This window comes from Pogona vitticeps, chromosome 2 (genome assembly GCF_051106095.1).
Source record: "Pogona vitticeps strain Pit_001003342236 chromosome 2, PviZW2.1, whole genome shotgun sequence".
NCBI classification, from domain to species: domain Eukaryota; kingdom Metazoa; phylum Chordata; class Lepidosauria; order Squamata; family Agamidae; genus Pogona; species Pogona vitticeps.
In genome coordinates, this window is record NC_135784.1 from 157,867,700 (window position 1) to 157,892,671 (window position 24,972).

General features: G+C 42.0%; 2 protein-coding genes across 8 annotated transcripts; one reads left to right on the plus strand and one right to left on the minus strand.

The window, feature by feature from the left end:
- Positions 1–465: 465 nt before the first annotated feature.
- Positions 466–10,546, minus strand: TEFM (transcription elongation factor, mitochondrial). Its single transcript, XM_020783673.3, has 4 exons — positions 10,351–10,546; positions 6,012–6,460; positions 3,926–4,075; positions 466–1,370 (listed from the first exon to the last, which is right to left on the minus strand). Exons 1-4 carry the CDS (start codon positions 10,385–10,387, stop codon positions 939–941), a joined length of 1,068 nt encoding a protein of 355 aa, XP_020639332.3. The 5' UTR covers positions 10,388–10,546; the 3' UTR covers positions 466–938.
- Positions 10,430–24,078, plus strand: RNF135 (ring finger protein 135). Of its 7 annotated transcripts, none has more exons than XM_020783610.3 (7): positions 10,430–11,053; positions 14,836–14,925; positions 17,494–17,700; positions 18,862–19,024; positions 19,528–19,605; positions 21,785–21,976; positions 23,122–24,078. In XM_020783610.3, exons 1-7 carry the CDS (start codon positions 10,679–10,681, stop codon positions 23,655–23,657), a joined length of 1,641 nt encoding a protein of 546 aa, XP_020639269.3. In that variant the 5' UTR covers positions 10,430–10,678; the 3' UTR covers positions 23,658–24,078. The 7 variants fall into 7 exon arrangements, with proteins under 7 accessions (XP_020639269.3, XP_078241293.1, XP_072847060.2 ...); XM_020783600.3 differs by lacking the exon at positions 10,430–11,053 and adding an exon at positions 12,461–13,069; XM_072990959.2 differs by lacking the exon at positions 14,836–14,925 and having other exon boundaries at positions 10,608–11,053.
- The last annotated feature ends 894 nt before the right edge of the window (positions 24,079–24,972 follow it).

Below are 24,972 nucleotides of genomic sequence, written 5' to 3' on the forward strand. Positions count from 1 at the left end.
TTTTTGGCAACCACCTATGTAAATATATTTTTGGCAACCACCAATGTAAATGGCTCCTATCTGAAAGGGATCTATTCTTTTTTTTTAACTCTAGTACTAAAACAAAATTACTTGCCATGGAAGAAATAAAGGCAATTAATATCCTTTACAATCGTTCAAGACTACTGCACATGCTACCTGTTTTTTTTGGGGGGGGGGAGAAGTAGGTGGAAGCAGTAACTCTTTGGAAGGACTCTAGATATCTTTGAAGCAGCAACACATGTAGAAGCACTTAAAACATTCTGAAATAGGCTCCCATTTGGAGCAGCATAAGTTTCAAATATTTAACATCCCTTATCTCAATGTTACTTGGTAAAGCAAATGGTCCCAGAAGAAATTATCATAGTCACTACAATATGTAAATTTTCTGATTTTTGTCATCTGCACTTATACAGGTAAAACATTTAGAAAGAAAATTCTGACAAGTTTTGACATTGGAAGCATATCTACACATTTTATAGGTTTAATATTTCAACTGAAACAATGCTGCTAGGCATGTTTCCACAAAGTGCCTGGCATCCCAGTTCTAAATACATTTATACAACAAATAATCAGAATTTTCAGCCAAGTGAAGTAGTTACAGTATGTCGTTATAATACAATAAAATCCCAGAAAAATCAGTTTCAATAGAAAATATTACTTTTTTTAACACATGTGCAGCACTGCAATGGGGTTTTAATAGCATGATTTATTTTATATTCAGTGTGCGATTTCACAATTCTCTTTTAAAAGCACTTTTTATCCTGCCAGTGTAACTGTGGCTCTATCCATGCAACAATGTGTTTTAAAGACAGTCACAAAAGTGGTACTTGTGTATGTATGTTGACTCCCATGGAAATGTATTGCAGAGTCCAGAAATGTCATACACAGCAATGAATTTAAATCAAATCCAGTAAGAATTAAGTCGTATCTTGCCTTAGAAATTCACAAAAAGCTATTGCTTGTAGCAATGAGTCGCATAGCTCCTCATCCCTCTTTTGTTTGACTAATAGTGCATTTCTATAGCAAAGTATCTGGTGGTTGGGAAAGTTCACACGAGCCTCAGCTTGTGTTAGCGATTCCAAGAGAAATTTTTTTACAAGGTCTATTCCACTAGCTCGGGCGCCCCCCACCATTAGTCCAAAATATTTTCCTACAGCATTTCGGGGCATACTCAGTACTTTTTGCTCACCATTCTGTGCAAATGTTTTATGTAACAATGCATACAACATAGCTTCTACTGTACGCTGATGTAGTGACACTGGAAACAAGCCTGGATTGTGATTAGAAAATCCAGTTTTTTCTAAAACGTAAAAATCTGCTTCTGGAAACTTTGATACGACAGAAGAAATCTGAAATTAAGAAATATTTAATAAATATCATCATCTCAAAAGAAACATAATAGTCAAAATTACCGTGTTTCCCCAAAAATAAGACAGGGTCTTATATTAATTTTTGCTCCAAAAAACACATTAGGGCTTATTTTCAGGGGATTTTTTACTTTTTTCATGTACAACAATATACATTTATTCAAATACAGTCATGTTATCTTCTGGTTGCTGCACAATGGTGGAGTTTCACTTAACTAGGGCTTATTTTGGGGGGTAGGGCTTATATTACGAGTATCCTGAAAAATCATACTAGGACTTATTTTCAGGTTAGGTCTTATTTTTAGGGAAACTGTATGTAACATAGTGTCATAAATTACTCAAGTGTATGCCCATTGATTCAATGAGTTGTCCATACGTTTCATTTATTCAAATAGGCCTAATTGAGATGTTAGTATAGTTAGTAAAAGTAGGCCCATTTAAATCAGTGGAACTAACAGAGGAGTTGACTCATCAAGTTCTAATGATTCAATGGGCCTACTCTACTGGGATTTACTACACTAAGCAACAGAATTTTGGCCAGTATCTCAAATCCTAAAGCATGCATTGGCTATATTCATCTACAAGAGATAGTTTACTGCACCATGACCAAGCAAATAATTGTTTATAATAGGCTTAGGGTTGAAGTGGTTTTTCAAATGACGGAGTCTTAATGATGTCCATACACATCATTAGATGAGATTATGTGGCTTGCAAGAGCTATCAGACTGGAGATACCAGAAAAGGCAACAAATAAAATAGGTTGGAACCATTATACATGCCCTCCTAGTGAAAGCTGCCTTTTAGAGGAAGAAGAGATTTCTGAACTAGCAGAGATTTTTTTTCTAGGTAAATAGTGGAAAAAGTCATTTTTGCAAAATGTCATTCTAGTCACTCTGAGGTGGTAGAAAATCTGTTCCAGAAAGTAGGGGAATCTTCTGAACCAGGAAGGGGGTGTTGCAGAAAGGACTAGAAAACATCACTCTCCTTCCTACAAAGAGTAATATTGACAGGAACTGCTCCAGGATGCTTCAACCAGCAAATAAAATTGGGGCAAGGGTGGGGATTTGCATCTACATTAGCTGCCAAAATCTCCTGAGCAATGATCTAATAGAAAATTAATGTACTTAGTACCCTAGTTTTAAAGGCAGTTTAGAGGCCTCACTGTACCTAGATAATTTTGAAGCATGTGTGGCTATGTATATTTTTTGCATAGCAAGTAATAATCCAGGGCAAATAATAAGCCACTTCTCGAGATCTACACCAGAATTCCAAAAAAGAAAATCAAGGGAGTTCAGCAAAGGATACAGTTCTGTGCTTTCTATGCTCTATCCAGTGCACGCCTAGAATACAGTAAACATCCCCTGACTTAATGACTCAGGTAGCATATAAAACAGAACAAAGTTTCTTGAACACCACATAAGCAATGCTGTGCTGGCTAACCATCAAAACACTTTGCTTCGGCTACAGCTGTATCTCTTCCACCCTGTGAAGGACAGAAGAGCAGTGTGCCGTCCTCCACCTCACAACACCCGGTGGAAGAGAGTGGATGTGCGGAAGGAATACTCATAGAGATAGAACAGGAAAAGGTTAAACCCACAACAGAGTCAGAGGTGTGTCTAGTCAGTGGATGAGGAAGGGGAGGAGTTAGATCTAATATTATGGGTGGATATAAAAGAGGGGGAAAGCGCATGGATATTCAATATGACAACTGACAGAGCATTGTTGGGAAGAAAGAGTCGCGGGGTGCAAACCGAGCCCATGCGTGACTTAGAGGACTCTACGGGCCTTCTAAAAGACATTCCGAATCTACAACTAGGAGGAGGTCTGTTACCCGAACCTAGCCTGGGCAACTTGAAAGGGAGGGAGTTAGATCCTCCAGAATGGACGGTTGTCGTTTTCCCACGCAATCAGCGTGGGGGCCGGAGGGTGATCCGTCCCAGGCCCTTTTCTCCAGCAACCACCCGAGGGGGACTGGGCTCGTCACCCATGTTGTGGGACGGTCTGTGCCGTGAGGAGCACCCCCTTGAGACCTATGACGGACAGGGAGCGCTTTGGTCCGGCCCCTCTTTAAGGAGTGATTGGAAGACCCCTGATGTTAGAGTTAAGACTTATAAAGTTCTGCCAGAGTTAAGTTTGTTGGATCCTTTTGATACCGTTGAATTGAACTGTTCAAAAAAATAAAGAAGCTTGTGTTAAAAGATCTGAACCGCCCTGCTCCTCCTTCCCTCCCAAAACCAAGGCGCGCCTCCGGCTGAAGACGGACCTGTTCAAACACCCTTTCCTTGAACTCTCCTGACTACTGCCTTCGTCTTTTGATTCAAGTCCTCTCCCTCTCCCCGCATTCAACAATAGCCACAACCTCTCCCCTTTTCTCCGATGGCCACTCATTTCTTTAACCACCACCCCCACAATATTCTGATGGCTATAACAGTCTGAGTCCCAAAGGGGAAAGATGGCAGTGTGTCCATAACAACATACTACACTTAGAATAAATATGTTATATTTTTAAAATGGCACGGAAGTATAATGTGGTTTACCTCTTCAAGATACAACGCTGGCACATAGCTTCCTTTCATAAACATTGTGTATTCTTGCTGCTGCCAATCCTGAACAGTCAAGTGTCTATCAACATGAGCCCATGCAATTTTGCGAGTGCCAAAAACCACAGATACAATGCTGTTGGCTGCCTAAAGTGGAAACAGGGAAAAGCTCTGTCAGCACTTAACAGGTTTTGCAATCTCACTTTCTCTAGACATTTTCCCTACATTCTCATTCTACCAAGATTTGCTACATAGCCTGGGCCTTTTCCAAAACAAGATACAAAATTCAAGTAAAGGCACACTGTGTTCTCGAAGGCTTTCACAGCTGGGATTCAATGGTGGTTGTGGGGTGACAGAGTGAACTCTAGCTCCTGTCCTCTGAAGATGCTGGCCACAGAGACTGGCAAAACGTTAGGAAGAAAAAACTCCAGAACATGGCCAAACAGCCTGAAAACCCCACAACAATTAAAGGCATACTGTTTGTTTATTTAAGTGGCACAAAATTGTGGTCGGAAAAATCTAGGATAATCGTCAATATTAAGTGTCAGTTCTTTGTGCATGTCTGTCATACATGTGGCAAAGTGCAAATTTCAACAGTTTAGGCATGTTCCCTTAGAGAACAAATACACTGGATGTGAACCAGAATGGGATAACCAGTAAAAACCTTAATGGGAAAGACCATGTTCTGCAGTCTGTCAAACACAACACAAGAAAGGGGGCATGGTTTGGATGATGCTACGTGTACAAGCACTTAGTATGTCAATGAGTCTCCACCCAATCACACCTCTATAATCTATAATCCCAAAATCTAAGAAACATATCTCCTCCCCCTTTTTACTAGTTTTGTATGTTAAAACTTAGTTCCATGAAAACTTCTCCGTCAGCTGTCACCACTGTTAGCCATTCCAGCAGGCAGCAACAAATGGATGTACAGTGAGAAGCACCACCATTTCACAAGCCCTGCTAAAATTCTACTTGTTCTATTTATTTTTCCTTTCCCTACCCAATACTTTTTAAACTGTAAGTCTGCAGACAGGGCCTGTTTTTTGATACAAGATGTTCTATAAGCTCTTAGGATAAGGAGTGGGATTAAAATGCTATTCACAGAAAATGTACATTGCCCAGTGTTTAGTTTTACACATCTGCAGGACTATCTGCTCTTTGTTTCCTTTAACAGTAGCCTCTCTCATGTCAATATCAAGCCTCTTTGGAAACTGAGAGTTTTAAATGCAGTTTATAATGAAAGTAGTGGCTGCTGAAACAGTAACCAAAATCCTGTCACATAATTATACCAGTGGAAGGGCAAAAGCATAACTGCTGATAATTATCGTATCCCCACTTGGATTCTATTATACATTACACCGCTTAACTGGCACATAATGAGAAATCCAAGTATGTACATAAAAACTCATTACTTAGAGGCTGCAGCAAGTTATGGAACTTCCCTTCCAACCGGATTTGTGCCAGTTTTTAAAAATCCCATTAGGCACACTCAATACCTTCAATAAACCTAAAACGTCTCTCTGAATCTCTGCCATTACATAAAATCATATCCATATCAGATGTTAACAACTATGACCTAAATCCAAGTACGTACTATTTGCAGTTAAGAGTGGAGCATTGAATCAGCTGCAGAATGATGTTAACATATGTGTCTCACTGGCTTAAATCTTGGTGATTAGCAAATTGCACTAGAATAACCCCACTGAATCAGTGGGGATCTGGTGAATCAACTTCTCCATAAGTTCCATTGTATCAAATGGACCTACTCTACAACTTAGTAAGTCACAACTAGAGTAGGCTCATTAAATCAATAAAACCTACAGAGCAGTTGGCCCACCAAATCCCCACTGACTCAGTGGGCCTGTTTCAATACAACTTAGTACACTAAGCATCATGATTTCAGCCACTGATTCAATGGATCTGTCTAGTTATGACTAGTAATTTCAGATGCAAACATATTTAGGAAGAAGCAGGTTCTATTAAGTTCAGTGAGGTTCTCTAACTTGCATGCAATCCAAGATTTAAAATCAGTACTTGAGGAAAAAACAATGTTTGTAGAAAAATCTGCTGGAAAGATTACCTTCAGTCTTTCTCTCTCTATTTCAGATGTGACATATTTCATTATAATAGAGATAGGATTTTGATTTTTCACAGCTTTTCCTTCTTTTGTAAGATGTTTGAGAATAAAATTGCACACTTCAATAGTTGTTTTATATTGAAACGTAGGCACTTCCAGTAAACTCTGTAAATTTTGAAATGGCCCATGCTTGTCCCTATGATCTATTATTTTAGCCGATTTTCTTCCTCGTATTAGTTTCAGAGCAGTAAGTTCTTCTTTGGATGCTGAATTGAGTAGGTGCAAAACGGTAGATTTCTCTTCAGAGGAATAAAGGTCATCTATTGCACAACTTGTTTCCTTAAAATGCTTATCTGTTGAAGCAGAGTCCCCCTGTGTAACTGTTGTTGATGACTTCTTATACCACAGAACCTGCGATGTACTAAATGGAACCCGAAGGAAACATGTTCTTCCTGGAGGGTGAAAAAAAAAATCCATCACATGAGTCATACTCCATCAACACCCATCAGAAAATCAGCAGAAGGAATCAATAGGTCTCACACACCAACAGGTATACATAAACAATCAACAATCAAAAATCAAAAAGGCCTCACTGTCAAGAACCTCTCTGAATTTATTTAAACCTTGAAAGTAACAATCGCCCTATCAAGTGCTTGCCACTTGCTCTACTGATACCAGCTAGAATTTTTTTGCCAGGCACAAAATGCACAAAAATGTGTTCACAGGACATTGGAGTAAGCATAGTGAATATCGGGCCACGAGAGATTGAAGTGTTAACCCTTACATCCTCCGTCTAAAATGGCAGTTTAGTATGTTGATCATTAAAAAAAAACTATGAATAATATCTAAAATGAATGTTATAAAGTTCTCTCGCCTGACTAATTAATAATAATTACATGCTGTCAAGTTGATTAAAACACATGACAAACCTACTCAGAGTTTTCTAGATACAAAATACTCAGAAATTATCTATGCCACCTTTTTTCTGGGGGCTCTCTGGGACTGTGTAGTTTGCTTAAGGAAGCACAGGTTGACTTTTCTCCAAGGAGGCACAGCAAGCATCAAACTCCCAAACAGGTTCCTCAATACAGTGAACTATCCAGTTAGCCCAGCCTACTAGGTATTATTCTGTCAGCTCAGTGATATATATAAACATGCCCTGCTATAGTAAATGAAATGTCTCTTTAGTTCACCATGCTGATTCCCACAGTGGCCAACCAGATGCACAGGTAATTTATGAAAGAAACAGATCTGTCCTGCTAATGTACAATACGGCTGAAATCCTGCTGCTCAGCATAGTAAGTTGCACTAAAGTTGGCCCACTGAATCAGTGAGGATTTGATGAGTCAACTCCTCCATAAGTTACATGGATTCAAATAGGCCTAGTCTAGTTGCAAATCTCACCAAATTCCCACTGATCCAATGGGCCTCCCTAGTTTGGTTAACTAGAAGAAGCAACAGGACTTCAGCCAGTAATTGATAAACCCTGGTTTACTCCTAAATTCTACAAAGTCAATGACTGACGGATTTCTATTCCATGAAACTGTCTAATACAAAAATGGGGAACCTGCAATTCATGAGTTAGATGCAACATGTGAGGTTGCATCTAACTCTTGGTCTCACTCATCTAACTCATGGTCACCACCTAACCATCTTGCGCTCATTTCCAGTCAGTGTAAGATGCTTTTGGAAGCCTGAAAACTGACCTCGGGCAGACGGTGAAGGGGTTAACCCTGGGACTGAAACCCGGGAAGGATTTGGCGGGAAACCGGAAGGAGGAGATAGAGGCGGCAGCTGGAGATATAAGGGGGAAGTGGGAGGAAATCCCGGGCGGTTGGGAGTGGATATGGGTTGAAGATCCCTGGACCGGCAAGTGGGAGCAGGTGAAGGTGCCCCACGAGGAGGCGGAAAGAAGACGCCAAGGTTTGAAACCCCGACCCTCATATTGGGGAGAAACTGAATCAAAAGAATGGAGGCGTAGGCTAAGGGAGGAAAGGGAAGCAGTGGCGAGGGAAATTGAAAGAAAGAAAGCATGGCATCTTGCCGAGTTGCAGAAGATGGGAGTTTACCCGGACCGTGGTTGGCAAATGTCGGAGAGGGGTTGTCCTTATGAGGATGGAGCGACGATGAAGAGACACTTCCCTTGATTCCCCCTGAAGAGGGGGTTGAGGAAAACCAGGTGCCCGTGAAAGGCGTAACGGGACCATGGACTATTGAGGACAGTAACCCGTTTATTGAAAGTTTATGGATACCCTTGCGCTCAGGTTTGGGAGCGCAAGAGACGTTAGAACCTTTTATCCCAGAAGTTCCAGTTATGGTTGATGTCCAAATAAACACGGATCCAGTTGACAGTTTAAATCCGTCTCGTCCTTTATTGGGAGTGACTGGCCCACACCGAAACGAACCTTCACACATACATCAACCTATGTTCCAGTCTGGCCTACCTGTTTTAGAGGATGCTGTAGGAAATTGTATAGCTTTACTGTTAGTGTGCTTGTTTTATAACTTTCAAAAATCTCCTGCAAGCTGCAAAGTGCAGGGGAAAATCAGTTTTGGTGGGCAATATGTTTTCCAGGGTAGCTTGTCCACCATGATGAACCTTACTGAAGGACAGATGAACCCTCAGGTGTCATATACACATGGAGGTTGCTTCCAGACAATACTTTTATCTGGCAATGGCCATGTCTACTTCACACCATTCTATGGAGGCTCCAAATAATGTTGTAATCTATGTGTAACCTTCCCTATCACTCCTACTTTTAACAATTATTTAAATCTTTATTTTGCTTCTACCACATATAATACAGAACCATTTCTTATATAAAGATGACATAGTAAAATTTTACATGAGCTGTGGGTGGAGAGAGTCACGAAGTTTGCATTAACAAAGTCAGTAAATGTATACATCATAAAGAACTGGGTACCAATGCTTGCTCTTCACAAAGCCATTTTGTATGTCTTTTCAGCCAAGGAAGGAAACAGCAGAACAGCACTGAAAACTTTTTGCACTGCAAGTATGTACAGGAAATACATGCTTGAGCCCTAATACTCCTCTTTTCTTGATAAATTAACGTGTGTTTTGGCTCAAAGTTTAATCTAATGTCTTGCAGGATTACTCTTCTGCAGAGTGGTGTGGCAAAAAGCTTAATGTTTGCAAAGGACAAGGAATTTCTGGATATACAAATGTCATATATTTCCAGATTTTTGTGGAGGGCCTTTTAATATCATATCTGTCCAAAGCCACATTAAACTTCAAAGACCCAATTTTTGGTATATTTGTTTCAGGTTCTGGGTTAGGACCTAAGCAGTTATAAACTAGAGCATATGTGAAACATAGATTTTGTTTTTGTGTGTGTTAACTATGAAGCCTTGAACATGAGTTTTGAATACACATGTATTTAAACAAAACTCAAGGTACATAGAAGAAAATGGGAAAAATTAGATTAAAACATTGCCATTGGTTGGGGGGGGCATATGTTCACACTTCGTAGTTAACACAGCTATTTTGTATCATCAAACCCACCCATTTCTACCTCTCTCTGCAGAGCTCTCAAAATTCCCTGAACCTTGCAGTGAAAGTTGTTCTAACCACCATTCCCATTACCCATCTGCAACTATATCCTTAATTAATTAGGGAACTGTACTAGACAATCTTTTTCTTATTGACTACCCAAGAATTTATGATACACTGTACAAAGTTCTGAGGAAAACATTAAATAGCATTGTTATCTGTTCTGAATCTGACAGGTAGTACTGAGACTTTCCCTAGCTAAAACTCACATTTCAGAAATAGCTGACCTGAAGGGAAATATGAAACCCTGCTGTGTTAGGCCACTGACTAGATGAGCTTACCCTGGTAAGGGGTTCTTCTGAGCCTTTAGAGATCAGGTCTAGTCTGGGAAAGTCATTTGGGACTGACACCCCAATCTGTAGCCAAATTTACCTGGAATTAAGTCACACTATAATTCTCTGCTCTGTGTTAGAGTCATTTATATTATTGCTTAAAACATAATTTGGAATCGTGGTGTTTTTAGCGCATCTAACCAGTAATGCATTAATATAAAATGAGCATGTGTCCGCTTTACTAAAATAGATAAGGAGACAGCCAAAAGTCGCCTGCTGCGCCGTTTATTACCTATAATAAACAGTAGCAGCAGCAAGCAGGCAAAAAAGGCGAACGGTATTTGCTAGATGGGGGGGGTGTCCAAAATCACTCCTTCACCTTCCTCCGTCACGCGGTTACTAGCTATCTATGGTGTTCTTATTGAAGTGAAAGAATCAAATCGCCTTCCAGACGGGAAACCATTTCCACCTCATGGAGAGCCTAACACCACCTCCCTACCTGTCCGGAGAAGGCAGCGGAGGCTTTTCACGGTCATCTTCAACAGCCTTTATTCGGTGTTACATCTTTTTCCTTCCGCCCAGTCTGTTTGCCGTTCTTCTCAGAGCACCCCCCCCCTTGGCGCGCAACACAACGTTCCGCCACAGAAGAAAACAGCTCCTCCCAGTGGCCTTTAAGGGCCCTTCCAAACCGAAAACCATGTCGCCTGAACCAAAGAGACAAGCGGAACAGAAAGGCGGGTCTGTCTTATTTCCTTCCTTTCAGTTTAGAAACATTTCAGGCCAAATAAAAGAAACTGAAAGTCTTTTTATCCCGCTGCCTCGGGACCATGGCTATTGCAGCTAGGGCTCCCCATCTTGAGAAAAAGTTGCAGGAGGAATTGACTTGTAGCCTATGTCTGGATGTTTTTAACACTCCAGTTTTGATTGCAAAATGTTCCCACAACTTCTGCAAAAAGTGCATCTCTCAACATTGCCAAAAGGCAAGGGACAAAGCATTCTGCCCCGAATGCAGGGGGGAGCTTCGTCTAAATGGTTTGATAGATAATAGATCCCTTGCCAACATTGTGGACGTTTTCCACCAAATGAAGAAGACACAAATAACCTGGGCAAGAAAACAAGAACTGTGCTGGGAACAGCTGGATCCCTCCTGGACACAGTACAAAAAAGCCAGTGGAACTGCTGGACTGGCATACGGACTCAAGGTATATATGCTGTCTTGATTATGATCCTGTCAACATATATGCATGTTTGTATGTGTCAAAGAGTATCTTCCACAGCTTCTATGCACAAGGCAGAAGTTTTGTATCAGAAACATTCCTAGGCAAGTCTGGATTTCATACTGGAGAATGATGGTTAATCTAAAAAGTGCGGCAGGAAATATTCATTTTGTAACAACTAGAATCCCAGGTTATTCATTTCAGGCAGGTTTTTCTTTAGTGACTGACCATCTGGGATGGGTTGAACAAATTGTTCTGCTCTGTTGTTTTTAAATGTGTTTTGGTATTGATTTTAATGATAGTTTTGAATATTAGTTAACTTTTAAAAAATATTTGCTACCTACTGTTTTAGCTTTTAAATATTTACTTTTTAATTATGTCAGCTGCCTCGGGTCCTTTTAAGGAGAAAGGCGGAGCAAAATATTTTAAATACAATAAATAAATAATAACGATGCATTTGTCACTAATTTGAAGAGCAGCAGCATGTTTTAATGCTGGTACTGCTGGTGTGTTTGTATGAACTACAAGCAACGTAGACTGATATAGATATCTGCCATGATTTGTGGAGATACACACCTATCTTTCTGAAGTGATGCCCACCAATTATACAAAGACTTGGGAGCATACATAGACCTTCATGTCTCAAATTTCCTACTGCTCACTGCAGTTCGTCTTATATTTTCCTTCCAACACATGAAAAAAAGCGCAAAGTAACATTTTTTAGAAAGACCATTGTAGGGAAATGCCTCTATTAGGCCAGTTGAAAGGACACAAATATGTGTGCAATCTTTGAAGATCTCCAGGAGTCTTCCTGGGGCAAAGCGTTACTATAAAGGCATGGGGCTTGACTGACAGACGTCTTTATCTCGTCCTAGGGTGGAATAGATAGGAAAGGTCTGCAGGCATTCTGCGGAACATTTGAAAGCCAGGATCACGTTTGTTGTGCCCAAATCAAGTCCTGTGGTGCCTTGAACACAATTGAATTTAGTATAGCCTGAGCTTTTATGCTTGATCGCCTACTTCCTAAAATGTAAACTTACATTATATAACTTTAAGCTTCATTACGAAATACCATGCATTGCACCTCTTACATGTCCTAGGTATCTGATGTCCTAGGTATTCACGCTGTTTTAGAATTTCCTCTCAACAGGTAGTGCAGGATAGCACTGCACCTAGTTGAGGAAGAATCCTATAGTCCTAAAAATCTTATGTCACGAATATAACTGCCAAGTCTTTACAACTTGATGACACAGCGCTGAGTAATTACAGAAACGGGCCAAGACGTCTTCGTTTTATTTTGTTGCAGGGAGGGATGCCACCAAGCGGTCTCTGGCGCGGCAGCTGAACCTTGCTAAATTGTAAGGGGGGGTGGATCCTGCATATGGGCCAACTGGATTTCGGACGGAAAGAGGGCGGGAGGAGCTATTCAGACGCCCAGCGCGGTTGCTGGGCAGCGCTGGGGGACGAGTTCGCGGCAGGCTGTCAGCACTGCCTGCTTTTCCCAAGCCCCATAAACGCCTCAGGGCGAACCCCTTCCGAGGATCAGAAAGCCATACCCGGCTGGAGGCCAAGGACGGGGACGCGGGAGAAGCCGTAGCCCTTCCCTGCCCTGTCATGGCCGCGGTAGGAGGCACGGACCCCGGCCGCTGCGTAGCCCTGTGGCTTAAGGCGGACGACCTGCAATGCCCCATCTGCTTCTGCCTGCTCAGCAGCCCGGCCACCCTCCCGTGCGGCCACAGCTTCTGCCTGGGCTGCATCCGGCGGTGGGCGCAAAGCCGGGGGCGCAGCTGCCCCAACTGCGGGCGAGGCTCGCTCAAGAAGCTGCCCGAGCGGACCATCTTGCTGGAGAGGGTGCTGGAGCAGTATCGCCGCGCAGCCTCAAACGACGGGCAGCCGGAGGGGCGGTGGCTGCCGCCGTCGCCATCATCCCCACCACTCTGGGCCCCAAGCCTCGAGGCGCTGGCCGGGCAGCCCGCCGACGCCGCCGACCGCGGGTTGCAGGTGCGGGGCTGGGTGGTGTGTGGTTTGCTCCGCGCGCCGTAGGCAGAGGGGCCTTGCTGTAAGGTTCACACGTCAAGCTGCTACCGTTAGAGACTGCAGTTGTGGCTATTTAGTAGTGTGGGAGGACACACTCTGCACATGCTCAAGCGCACCTATGTTGCTATCGCTGTTACTCATGGAGCGGGCCAGGAAGTACTGGCTCCAGTGTTGCTTCCCTCGCAATAGCTTCCTTGCCTCTGGAGCCTTGGCCCTCAGCACCACACCCCCTCCCTCTGCAGGTCGAGGAAACATAGGAATGGCTTTGTGTGTGTGGGGGGGGTGTTGCTGCGGAAACACCCGTGTAGCTCCTTGAACGCACTAAAGCACAACAGGAAGGTCAATCACTGCAGAGTCTGCTGATAGGTATAATGAATACTGGTAGCAGATTGTTGTAATATTATTGATACTATTACACTGTTAGTATAATTACACCAGATACAACTGAAAACAATGAATGTATTTCCTAAAGTTCAGGTGTGAACACTAGGACTGAACATTGGCTGCAATTTAAGGCAAGCCCTTGAAGGATCTGTGACAAGTTGGAGAGTCACTGCAAGTTTTTCAAACACATCCTTGCCTCTCCGCAGAGCTTCTTTAGGAGCCCCCACCACAACTCAGATCAAGACATGGAAAGACAACCCAAACATTTGAAATAAACTATGGTTTTTCTGTGGATGGACCGTTCAGGAAAATCACTGGCATTCAACAAAGATCAAGAAACTAAGAAGTCGTTACAGAGACGTTAGCCTACCCTGTCCTTTCTCAAAGGAAGGTGTAACCTATCGACCGTTGCTGGAAAAGGTCAGGCCACCCCTTGCCAACCTGCAGGAGGCTGAGGGGGACAGAGCTTGAAAAGTAAGCTTTTGGACTACAACGCCTAGAATTTCCCCAGCCGCCATGGGTAGCTTTGAGAACCGGAAGTGCCGAAAAGTTACTTTTCAAAGTCTTGTAGAAGAGGCAGTCATGTAAGACAGGGATGACCCATGTGAGTGTTGTCATTTTGGGTGTTGTTAGTCTGCCACTCCCACCATCCCTTGCCATGGGCTGTTCTGATGGCCGGTGCTGTCCTGCAGTGTCTGGAGAGCCACACGTTACCTGCCTGTGTCCCCAAGCCAGACAATCCCCAGTCTGGGCCCCAGATAGTCTAACTCACCTGCCCCTTCCCAGTGACTGCTCCCAGGCTGAGAAATCTTCTGGCAAAGGAGGCTAGGTTTCCCACCCCAGCCCACTCCTGCTCTCCTGTTGTGTTTCTTCAGTCAGGCTTCCAGGGTTCAGATAGTGTCTGAAGAACTGATGGGATACCGAGAAGAAGGATTTTAAGGGAGTAGATGCTGTATTTAAAAAGATAGCAACATTTTCACTCATTAATGTTTTAATATTATAATTTCTTTAATTGTGTGTTATAATTATTTTATCTTTTTTTAATGATCATTTTACTTTTACTCTTGTTCTGCATCCCAGTCTTGGCAGAGCAGCAGGATATAAGTCATATAAATAAATAAAATCCACCAAACTAAAACAAATTTTTAACCACTGTCCATCATGTGATGTGTGTGGCATTTAAGTATTGTTATCCCAGATCTCTTCAGTGCAGTAATTACCTCTCTAAGGTTGTGTATTACTTGTGTGGGTCTCTTTTGGAAGGCCTTTCCACCAACCTCAGTAGGATTTGCAAGCAAACATGTCCAGAACTTAGAGGAAAAATGTTTCTTTGTTTCATTCTTCAGGATGTGATGAAAATCAGTGAACTTCCTCAGCAAATAGAAGCAACCTTAAAGGCAATTGCAAGTTGGAAGAAGGATGACACTGAAATGAAGGTTGGTACATTAAATATGTTGCTGTGGTCTAGTAGCTCGCGTGAAAAGGGTCGGGGAATCTCTACTGACTACAAACTTAGCCCAAACAGCATCATACAACAGAGAGAAAAAGTTAATTGAAAAAAAACATGGCTATATCAACCAAAGAATAATGCCCATTGCCTTGCAAAGAAAGTAGCAGGACCACTGTAATTTTCTTTGGTGCAAGCTCACTTGGAATGTTCTGGGCACCAAAGGTATGTATATATGGCCTGCAGAAATAGAGATTCAAATTACAAGGCAGGACATGTCATTGACATTTGGAAGGCTCTTCTGACAGTAAGAGGTGGAACAGATTCTAGACTCTCCTTTACTGGAGTTCTTTAAGCAGAGGTTGGATAGCCATCTGTCAGGGATCCTTTAGTTGCAGATTTCTGATTCAATAGGCAGTTGGACTAGAGCACTGGTTCTTAACCTTGGGTTACTCAGGAGTTTTGGACTGCAACTCCCAGAAGCCTTCACCACCAACTGTGCTGGCTGGGGTTTCTAGGAGTTGCAGTTCAAAAACATCCCAGTAACAAAGGTTAAGAACCACTGGACTAGAGGACCCTCAGTTTTCACTCCCAGTTCTAAAATCCCATGTTTCATTTGATTCTTTACTTTACTTATTTATATATTTATTACATTTACACTCCATCTTTATACACCCACAGAGAGAGCGAGAGCAAGAGAGCACTCAAGGCAGATTACAAACTTCTTAAAAGAACAAACCAGCTTTTTTACTTTTGGAATGTCTGAGAGTCTTTTTAGACTCCCCCCCCCCAAGAAAATAGATCTTTTTTTTTTCATCTTCAACTCCCAGAATCCCCTAGCCAGCATTTTTAAAGGCTACATGGGCGTGACAGGAACCCTGACCAATCTGCTTGTCAACAGGAGAGCAAGGTGATTGGTTGTGTTGTGCATGCCAGCCAGCCTGTTCTGGTGCCTGAAGAAGGAGGGAGCTGAAGGGGGATGAGAAGAAGAGTGTAACTGAAGAAAGGCTTGTTGTTGAGTTGTGGTTACTAAAGATGAACTGAAGCTTAGATCTGGGCCCAAATTGATTTACTATGTAATATTATTTGCATTCTTTAACCACCAGGTCTGGTGTGGTTAATGGCTGGTGTTTAGAAACATTACTGGAAAGTTGTTTTTTAAAATGGGAAGCCTGGGTGGGAGTGGGTCACAACGAATCTTTAAAAACAGTGGCGAAATAGCCGTTTGGTGGTCAGTTGTTGCCCATGGAATCCAATGACCCCATTGCCTTTTTTGAAAAAAGCAGGGGTGTGAAATGAGTTCAAGGTGCTCTGGGTATGGCTGAGGGAATGGATAAATCTTGTGTGGGTTACATATGGGTTACCTCTCATGTTCGCTTACCGTTGAATATGCTAAATGAAGCTGAGAGGAGTTTTAGACCAAAACAGATGGTAGGGCCCCAGATTCGCCACCTGTGTTTTAACCTTTCCCCTTCCAATTTAGGGCCCCTCTTATGCTACTATGACATAAAAGAGGTGTATAGTAGGAATTTAACATGGCTTGTAGTTTAGCTCATTGTTCAGTTGTGTATCTGCCATCACTACTTCTTGATCTACCTCTCTCTTCTCCTTGGCTACAACTTGCCCAGCTTGAAAGAGAAAAATGGACTGTGAGGCAATTCTAAGCTGTTCCTGGAAGCAATAGATTTTAAAGCAGCTGATTTTGCTAGAACAGTGGTTCCCAACTTTGGGTCCCCAGATGTTTTTGGACAAGAACTCCCAGAAGCCTTCACCACTAGCAGTGCTGGCCAGGATTTGTAGGAGCTATAGTCCAAGAACATCTGGGGACCCAAGGTTAGGAACCACTCTGTGTTAGAAGCAAGCTACTTCCATTCTAAATAGTTTTGTGGATGGTACAGGGCAGCTGTTCATGGTGGGTGGTATAAGGTCTGATCCAGCTTTTTGATAATCTGAGCCATTCTACAAAGAAGAAAAAGAGTTTTAAAAGCTTTGTACTTGTGTTGTGGTTGTTGTTTAGTCGTTTACTCGTGTCCGACTCTTCGTGACCCCATGGACCAGAGCACGATGACACTGTCCAACCATCTCATCCTCTGTCGTCCCCTTCTCCTCTTGCCTTCACACTTTCCCAACATCAGGGTCTTTTCCAGGGAGTCTTCTCTTCTCATGAGGTGGCCAAAGTACTGGAGCCTCAGCTTCAGGATCTGTCCTTCCAGTGAGCACTCAGGCTTGATTTCCTTTAGAATGGATAGGTTTGTTCTCCTTGAAGTCCAGGGGACTCTCAAGAGTCTCCTCCAGCACCACAATTCAAAAGCATCAATTCTTCGGCGGTCAGCCTTCCTTATGGTCCAGCTCTCACTTCCGTACATCACTACAGGAAATAGCTTTGACTATTCGGACTTTTGTTGGCAAGGTGATGTCTCTGCTTTTTAAGATGCTGTCAAGGTTTGTCATTGCTTTCCTCCCAAGAAGCAGGCGTCTTTTAATTTTATGGCTGCTGTCTCCTACTTGTAGGATGAGATAAATATTTAATCACCATCTCTTTCCCTCTTGATTTTAGGAACACGTTTCTCAGATCAAACGCTCAGTTGTTGAAGTCTTCAGTTTTTTGAATAACTACATTAATGACAGAGAAAAAATGGTGTTAAATTTTATTGACAAAGAGTATAGAGAAGCTCAGCAGAAAAGAGACTTAACAGATTATCAACTTAAAGCAAGAAATGAACAACTTTTGGAGTTGCAAATTAACTCTAAAGAAGTAATAAAGGTAAAGAAAAAAAGAAATATGATCTGGTGTACATGTTAATGGAATAAAATGTTTAAAGCAAACTGGCTTGTTTTAGAATCAATAAATTGTCATAAAGCATAAGAATGTGCTGTCACCATTTTGTGCATGTCTACTCAGAAGTTAGCCACATTTTGTTAATGTTCACTCCCATGTAAGATAAATAGATAATGTATAGGATTCCAGGCTAAATAGGCCAAAAGAACAGACTTTGAGGGAGTTATTCATGCAATTTGTATATTTTTTCTTCTTTTGTTAAGAGTATGTTGCAAATATACTAGACCTTATTTATGAGAGGTCAGTATGAAATAGTTTAATAGATTGAACAGAGACTAAAGTAATACCAATTTAGACCCTGCAGCTGGATTACTGCAGTCATTCAAGTCTATTCTTGAGGCAAGGTGACAGCATATGTTCCTTATGGAATATCTTTCCAAGTGTCCTGTCTAGTCTGTTTTTGCTGTTACCGTTGTGTGTTGAGATTTCCCACTGCGTACTAGCTGCTTCTCTTAAAATTCCTCCACTCCTATCATGAATGGAATTGCTTATTTTCTGCTGATGTGCCTGTTAATCATGAAGAGGGTGGAACTGAATGTATCTTAGTCTAGTGTCTTAGCTTTGACAGCTTCATTTTGAGTGACCCTGCTGTTAGTCTAAAGACTCTAAACTAATAAACTATTCTCCTGACAGTATTGTTGTGAGCTTCTCTGACAAACTCAGACCCCTCAATACCTTTAAATTTTGTATCCAAATGGTGTACTGTGTGTTATAGTAAAGATAAAAACAAAGTTTTGTTACACTAGTGTCATGGAATTAACTGATCTTATTCTTTGGCGGCTGATTTTACTCACTCTTCTAAATTATTGAATCATGTCTTGAGTTTTGTGAGAAGAAATAAGGTTGTGACTTTTTATTTTCCATTAACTGAACCAGCACTTTAGGAAGAACAAGTATAGGGAACAGAATTTTTAAAAAGTAGACCCTGAATTAAATTGTGTTCTTTAATTTATAAAAATATATCAGACTAGTACCCTGAATTTGCACTGTGTGCTTCTCATTACAGAATCACCACAGATCCTTGAAAGAAGTGTTGTGCCTTTTTTATTCATTCTTCTTTTGATATCTATATATTTTTATTATTAGAATACCTCTTTGGAACAAGAAGTTTGCATTGAAAATCCTATCAAAATGACTGATGTTGCTCTCGCTGTTGAGAAAATTAAAAGTATTACATATGTTGTAGAAGAGTTCAGAAGACAACTGGAAAAGTCAGTGTTGTGGAACCGCCCAGTGAAGCTGCCGCAAGGTGAGTAACATTGGCATATATGCCTTAAGGAAAGTTTGTTAGAGATGTGCTAATTCTATACAAAGCGGAGACCTATGGGATGCTCAGATTGCAACCTTGTGGTCCCCTGTGTGTGTGTGTGTGGGGGGGGCTGAAGCTCTTCATTCCAACACTGAGGGGACCCAAAAAGAGGGGTGGATCAGGGAGTCCCCAGACATGTCCCTATCATGGCCCATTGGCTTGTAAGCCCTACTTGCAATGAGATGATCATTAGTTTTTTAAAAAATCGGAAAAAAAAATAAGAAAAAGACAAACCTGGAAAAAACTCATTTCCTTACTGCCAGTAGGGAAAGTATGATTCATGTGGAAAAAGTGCTCATAGCTGCCCCCTCGTCCATTTATTTCTGAGAGTCCCAGACATGAAGGAAGCCATTTTATGGGAGAAACAACAGCAAGCCCTGCGCTGTCCAGACAAGCTTCTAGTCTCAGTCAGCATCTGAGTGAGCTTTTTGTTGTTGTTGTAGAGTCTACTCTAGGGAAACACCAGAACAATGAAATCCAGAAGGAAGCAGAAGTTGAAATGGCCTCCTCCAGCATTTCCAGTAGGTGGTTCATTTCCTGAATATCATTCTTTCCCTCTTCTTGTCTCATTCCTTTCTTGGCTAGTGTTGTTCTCATCCATAAGAGCAGTGGCTGCACAACACTGAGCAGCTGCACAATGGTCTATGGGATTAGGGTCTCGTGTCAAGCCATGAGAAACATATTTTCAGATGGAAAAGGCCCAGCTCTTCCCAAGACACCACATGAAGGAAACTGCAAAATCTGCCACAGATATGAGTCTGTCTCCCTGTCCCTCCCTCCCTCTCTCTCATACACATGCACATACACATGTACAGACTTGCTTATCTACTAAGACAGTCTGTCCTAAACTACTGAGCTCTCAGACATGTAGCTACTACAGTACTATGAAATATTTCCCACAATTTACATTTATGACCATTGACCGCTTGATTGAGGATCACATTTCAAAGTTATATGTGTGCATTTATTTTTATTCATATTGTGGGCAAGGGTGGGGGGTCACACAAAATAAAATCTCCATAGAGGAAATAGATCAATCTCTGAAGGACTCTTAATCTAATACAAGAAAGGCTCACGGGTAAAATGCCTGCTTTGCTTTGGAAGCAGAAGGGCTCCATTTCAGTCCCTGGTATCTCCATAACAGTAAGGTGAAGAAAGGTTCTTATCTGAAACCCTGGAGAGCTGCTCCTAGTCAGGGTAAACAGTCTTGAGTGAAATGGGGGCAATAATCTGATTGGGCATAAAGGGAGTTCTGATGTTTCCAGCACAATGTAGGGCAGCAGCTGCTTGCACTGCCTTCTAGGTACAGGGGCCACAAAGCCCAACAGGATCACGATCCGAGTTGGGGTGTTGCAGGTGTAAAAGTGTTGCTTGTGTTCTCAGCAGGGAGGTGTTCCACCTATACAAGCGAGGAGCATTGCAAATGCTGACACGCACTCATCCGACTTGCGTGTTACAGCTGTATACGTGATACTCTTTCCACAAGGGTAAAATTCTGCCAACAAGCTGTTCAGGAGGGGCTGGACTCTATTCCCACTGCTCTCATTGTCAAATAAATCATCAGTGCCATTTTAACTATTTTGAATGTGTTTACATGGATCGGAGTGCATATTTGCTGAATAAAAAAACCTTGGCACCGAATCCTATAGAGCAGGGGTCCCCAACCCCTGGTCCATGGCCTGGTGGTGGTCCATGGGCTTCCTTTAACTGGGCCGTGGACACAGATCTTCGCCCCCCCACGCATACACAGTGGGTGTGTCGCGCTTGCAGGTGGGCATGTCGCATTTGTGCACATGTGACATGCCCCTCCGCAAGCGTGACATGCCCACCAATGAATGAAGGGTGCCCCCGCCCCACCCACCACACTGAGCCCACACCACCCCAACCGGTTCACAGTCCGAAAAAGGTTGGGGGCCACTGCTATAGAGTGTCAGAGTTTGTAGCTTGCAGTACCATTTGTGTGGCAGATACAGGTAGTTTTGTTTGTGGCACAGTCATTCTCAAATTGTCACTTTTCTCATAACAATGCAAAGAAGTGCCAAATACCGATTATTTCCCACCTCATCATGTTTTTTGTGGGATCTTTAAATATTACTCTCCCAAGCTGTTGGGAATTTGTTTTCTCTTGGGGGAACTGTGCATCTGGAGTAACACTGAAGTAATCTCGATGAGGGGAGGAGTCCCTTTCATGAGCTCTTCTCTTGGACAGGATGTGGATTCCTAGGTCACCCTCTGTGTGACCAGCCCTGACTTGAATGGAGGAGGAGCTGAAATGTTACTCATACTCTCATCACCTGATTCTGGAAAAAAAAAGTTTTTGTGCCGTTAGGGCAGGAGTGATGTGTGTGTGTAGCCGTCAAGATGATATGGGACTGCAACTCCCATCAGCCCTTGCCAACATAGCCAGTTGTGAAGAAAGCTGGGTGTTGCAATCCCACAACATCTCAAGGGCCACTTTTTGCCTACATATGAACTGGGATAAAAGCCCCTGAATGTTTCCAAAATGGGCAGTGCTTTCAAGGCATGTGTGTGCTGCCACAGGACATACTCAATGAGAGAAGCTTTTTAAAGGGTTTCTAGAGTTCAAGCTGTGTTTACTACAACGCTTAGTTGACGATGTCCCTCATTGACATATTAAGGATCTCCCTTGCTTTCAGATGAATTAAAACATAGTGAAGAGACTCTCTTTTTCTTGCTTAGCACAAAGTCAAGATTCACTTCAGGAAGCAAGCAGTAGTTCTTCAGCAATGTCTTCCATCACAGAGGACGACATCTTGTCAGTCAACCTTTCCACTTGTGGAACACCACTGGATTGCTCGCAACATGAAAGAAGAAGAAGCAGGCCTGCCATACACAGGGCAGACTCAATCATTTCGAGTCAGTTTTCTCAATGTGAGTCCTGTATATACATCCAAGCATGTACTGTACAAGGCAGTCCTATGGAGATGTAGGAGTAAGAGATTCAGTCCCTGGCTTTCAGAAAAGCCTGCCACAAGCCGCTGATTAACTATCACAAAAAAAAAAAACCAAAACTGGAAAGGCTTTATTCTATTGTTTTAAATTGGCTCCCAGTTCTGTGAGAAAGATGGCATATCAAACAAATAAACAATTCAGAGATGCTTGATAAAATCCCCCAAATTTAATGCCCGTATAAACAGGAAGGTTGTGACATTATGACATTATGTCAAATTAAGACACAGATGGTTTGGTACAGGCAAAGGTGTCCCTTATGCCTTCTGCGACTTTATCAGAAACTATCCACACCTTAAATTGGGCCTAGAAGCACCAGGCAATCAATGCAGTATCCTTATGCCCAGGGAATTATTGCAAGATGATTCTCTCTCATCACATTCACCAACATTCTAACAGTCAGCCACATTAACTGTACCTAACTGAAGTTTCTGCACTGTCTTCAAGGGCATCCCTTGTATATTGCCCATTGTAGTAGCCTAGCCAGGAGGGTATGACAGCATCGGTTACTACCACCAGAATCTCCATAGGTAGGAATGGCCATAACTAGCAAGTCAACAGAAGCTGTTTAAAGGCGCCCCGTGCCATCAGGACCCCCAATAATAATGCAAGATGTGTCTCCCAATTAAGGTATGCAGCTACTCATTCAAGGGCAGTGTGATCATATCACCCAGTTCTTGGATATGAGAACCGCTCACCCCTGTATCTTCAGTTTATTTCCTATCAATCTGTCTATTCCTGAGATGTAATCTGACTTCAGGAGAGCTACAGGGGTTGAAGGATTTTGCTGCGTGAGAGTTACAGTAATACAGTAGATGTATCTTTTGGATGAAGAGGACCTAGGTTAGAACTCCCACTCAATGGTGATTACCCTGATAAATCTCCCTGCTTGTCTATCCCACCTCAGAGTCTTGTTAAAAGAAGGTGGGTAAAGGGCAGCTTGTAACAGTTCAGTGCCATGTCTTTTAGCAAGCTAACTGTTTAGGAGTTTAGGTAGTTTGCAAGATACTGTACTTCCTTGATTTCTGATTCCCAGGTTCAGAACGCTTTCATGTTTTTTCATCTAGGGGCAGCCAACGTGACGCTTGATCTCAAGACTCTCAATGACAGACTAGAACTTTCAGAGGATAAAAAGAAGGTGACTGTGTCCGATTTCTTCGTGGGCTATGAACATTCTGCTCAGAGGTTCTGCGTTAGCCAGGTGCTGGGCTGCCAGGGTTTCTCGGATGGGTGCCATTATTGGGAAGTGATCACAGAAGACGCCACTGGCTGGGCCATTGGTATTGCCTACAAAGAAATTGGTAAAAGGGACAAACTGGGGAGAACTGAGCTGTCCTGGTGTGTAGAATGGTCAGTTGAACGACTCTCAGCATGGCACGGGGATCGAGAAACCCACATTGGCAACAGGAAACCTCTGCGGGTTGGCGTTTTCCTTGACATCCCAGAAAGCTGCTTATCTTTTTATTCTCTTACAGATCAGGAGACTTGCTTACATAAGTTTGAGATCCATGTGGCAAATCCTGTTTATCCTGCTTTTTGGATCTTTGGTATGAATGCGGGTGAATGCTTAACAATAGCAAAAAGTGGCACATCTCCACTATAAATATCTTAATTCCAATGTTTCCTGAAGAACTCTAGCAATTTTACTTAGGTCAGACGGCTTCCCTGCTTCTATTTTGTTGTTCCACGCTTGGATCACCTAAGAGAGAATGACACTTAAATCTAATATACTGGGACTGGGGAAACTTTGACCCTCTGGATGTTTTGGACTTTACTCCCCGAAAGCTTCAGTCAGCATGACCTATGGCAAAGGATTATGGGAGCTGTAATATAATAAATCTGGAGGACAAAACAGTTCCCCCATCTTTTTGCAACTTGTCAATACAGGAAGGCTAGAAAATGTAAGGCTGAAAAAAAAAAGAACTTCAAGTTTGGAATGCATAAGGGCTTACCATCTCTTAAATGTAATGTATAGTCCACCTCAGTAATTTTTTAAAAAGTAAATTGCTTATATGACTTTCAAAGTTGCACAGTTTCTGGACCGCCTTGCTGGATTTGAAGGTACATCACAGTGCTAGAAAATGGGCAGAACATTATTATCATCATCATCATCATCATCATCATCATCATCATCATCATCATCATCATCATCATCATCATCATCATTATTATTATTATTATTATTATTATTATTATTATTATTATTATTATTATTATTATTATTATTATTATTATTATTATTATTATTATTATTATTATTATTAATTTATTTCTTCTATTTTATCTCCAGTGCTAATAACCATGTGCTGTTAAGTCAATTTTGACATGACAACATTTTTAGGGTTTTCCAGATAGAGAGTACTCAGAAGTGGTTTTCCATTCCCTTCTTTGGGGCACATCCTGGGACTGTGCAGCTGGCCCCCAAGGCCACACAGGATGGTTCTACTCCCAGGAAGGCATGGTGGGGAATCTGACTCTGCAGCCAAATACCTAAACCACTGAGCTATCAGCCAGTTTTAACTACTAACATGCCTCATGAAAACAGTATTATTTCTTTTAATAATAGATTTGTCTAGATGGGTGGTATGAAACCCGAATGAATGAATGAATGAATGAATTTATGAATGAATGAATAAATAAAATATATGAGCCTAAATCCCACTGGATAAATTACACCATTGTAGGAGAAATGACATCACTGCAACAGCCGAGTGCTGCCAGGTAGAGTCCCCACTGTAATTCCTCAAAGGATTCCACTTTGCTTGTGTCTGAAAGGGCTTGTTGAACAGGAACTCTTTAATCAGCAGAAGCCAGTATAAGTTATGCAAAAGGAATTTGGCCAAGTTATTTTCTCAAGTTCAGTGTTATAAAATTCCCCCATTCTTTTACAAGAAAAACAACATTTTTGAAGTGGTGGG

What these genes read in the sequence shown, in the direction of transcription:
- TEFM (XM_020783673.3), bottom strand. Translation starts at nt 10,387, where the DNA reads ATGACCGTGAAAAGCCTCCGCTGCCTTCTCCGGACAG. An exon ending in CCGCTGCCTTCTCCGGACAG is followed by an intron (nt 6,461 to 10,350) that starts GTAGGGAGGTGG and finishes TTCACCCTCCAG; the next exon opens with GAAGAACATGTTTCCTTCGG. An exon ending in TAGAGAGAGAAAGACTGAAG is followed by an intron (nt 4,076 to 6,011) that starts GTAATCTTTCCA and finishes TTTCCACTTTAG; the next exon opens with GCAGCCAACAGCATTGTATC.
- RNF135 (XM_020783600.3), top strand. Translation starts at nt 12,683, where the DNA reads ATGGCCGCGGTAGGAGGCACGGACCCCGGCCGCTGCGTAGCCCTGTGG. An exon ending in AGGATGACACTGAAATGAAG is followed by an intron (nt 14,926 to 17,493) that starts GTTGGTACATTA and finishes TCTTGATTTTAG; the next exon opens with GAACACGTTTCTCAGATCAA. An exon ending in ACTCTAAAGAAGTAATAAAG is followed by an intron (nt 17,701 to 18,861) that starts GTAAAGAAAAAA and finishes TTTTATTATTAG; the next exon opens with AATACCTCTTTGGAACAAGA.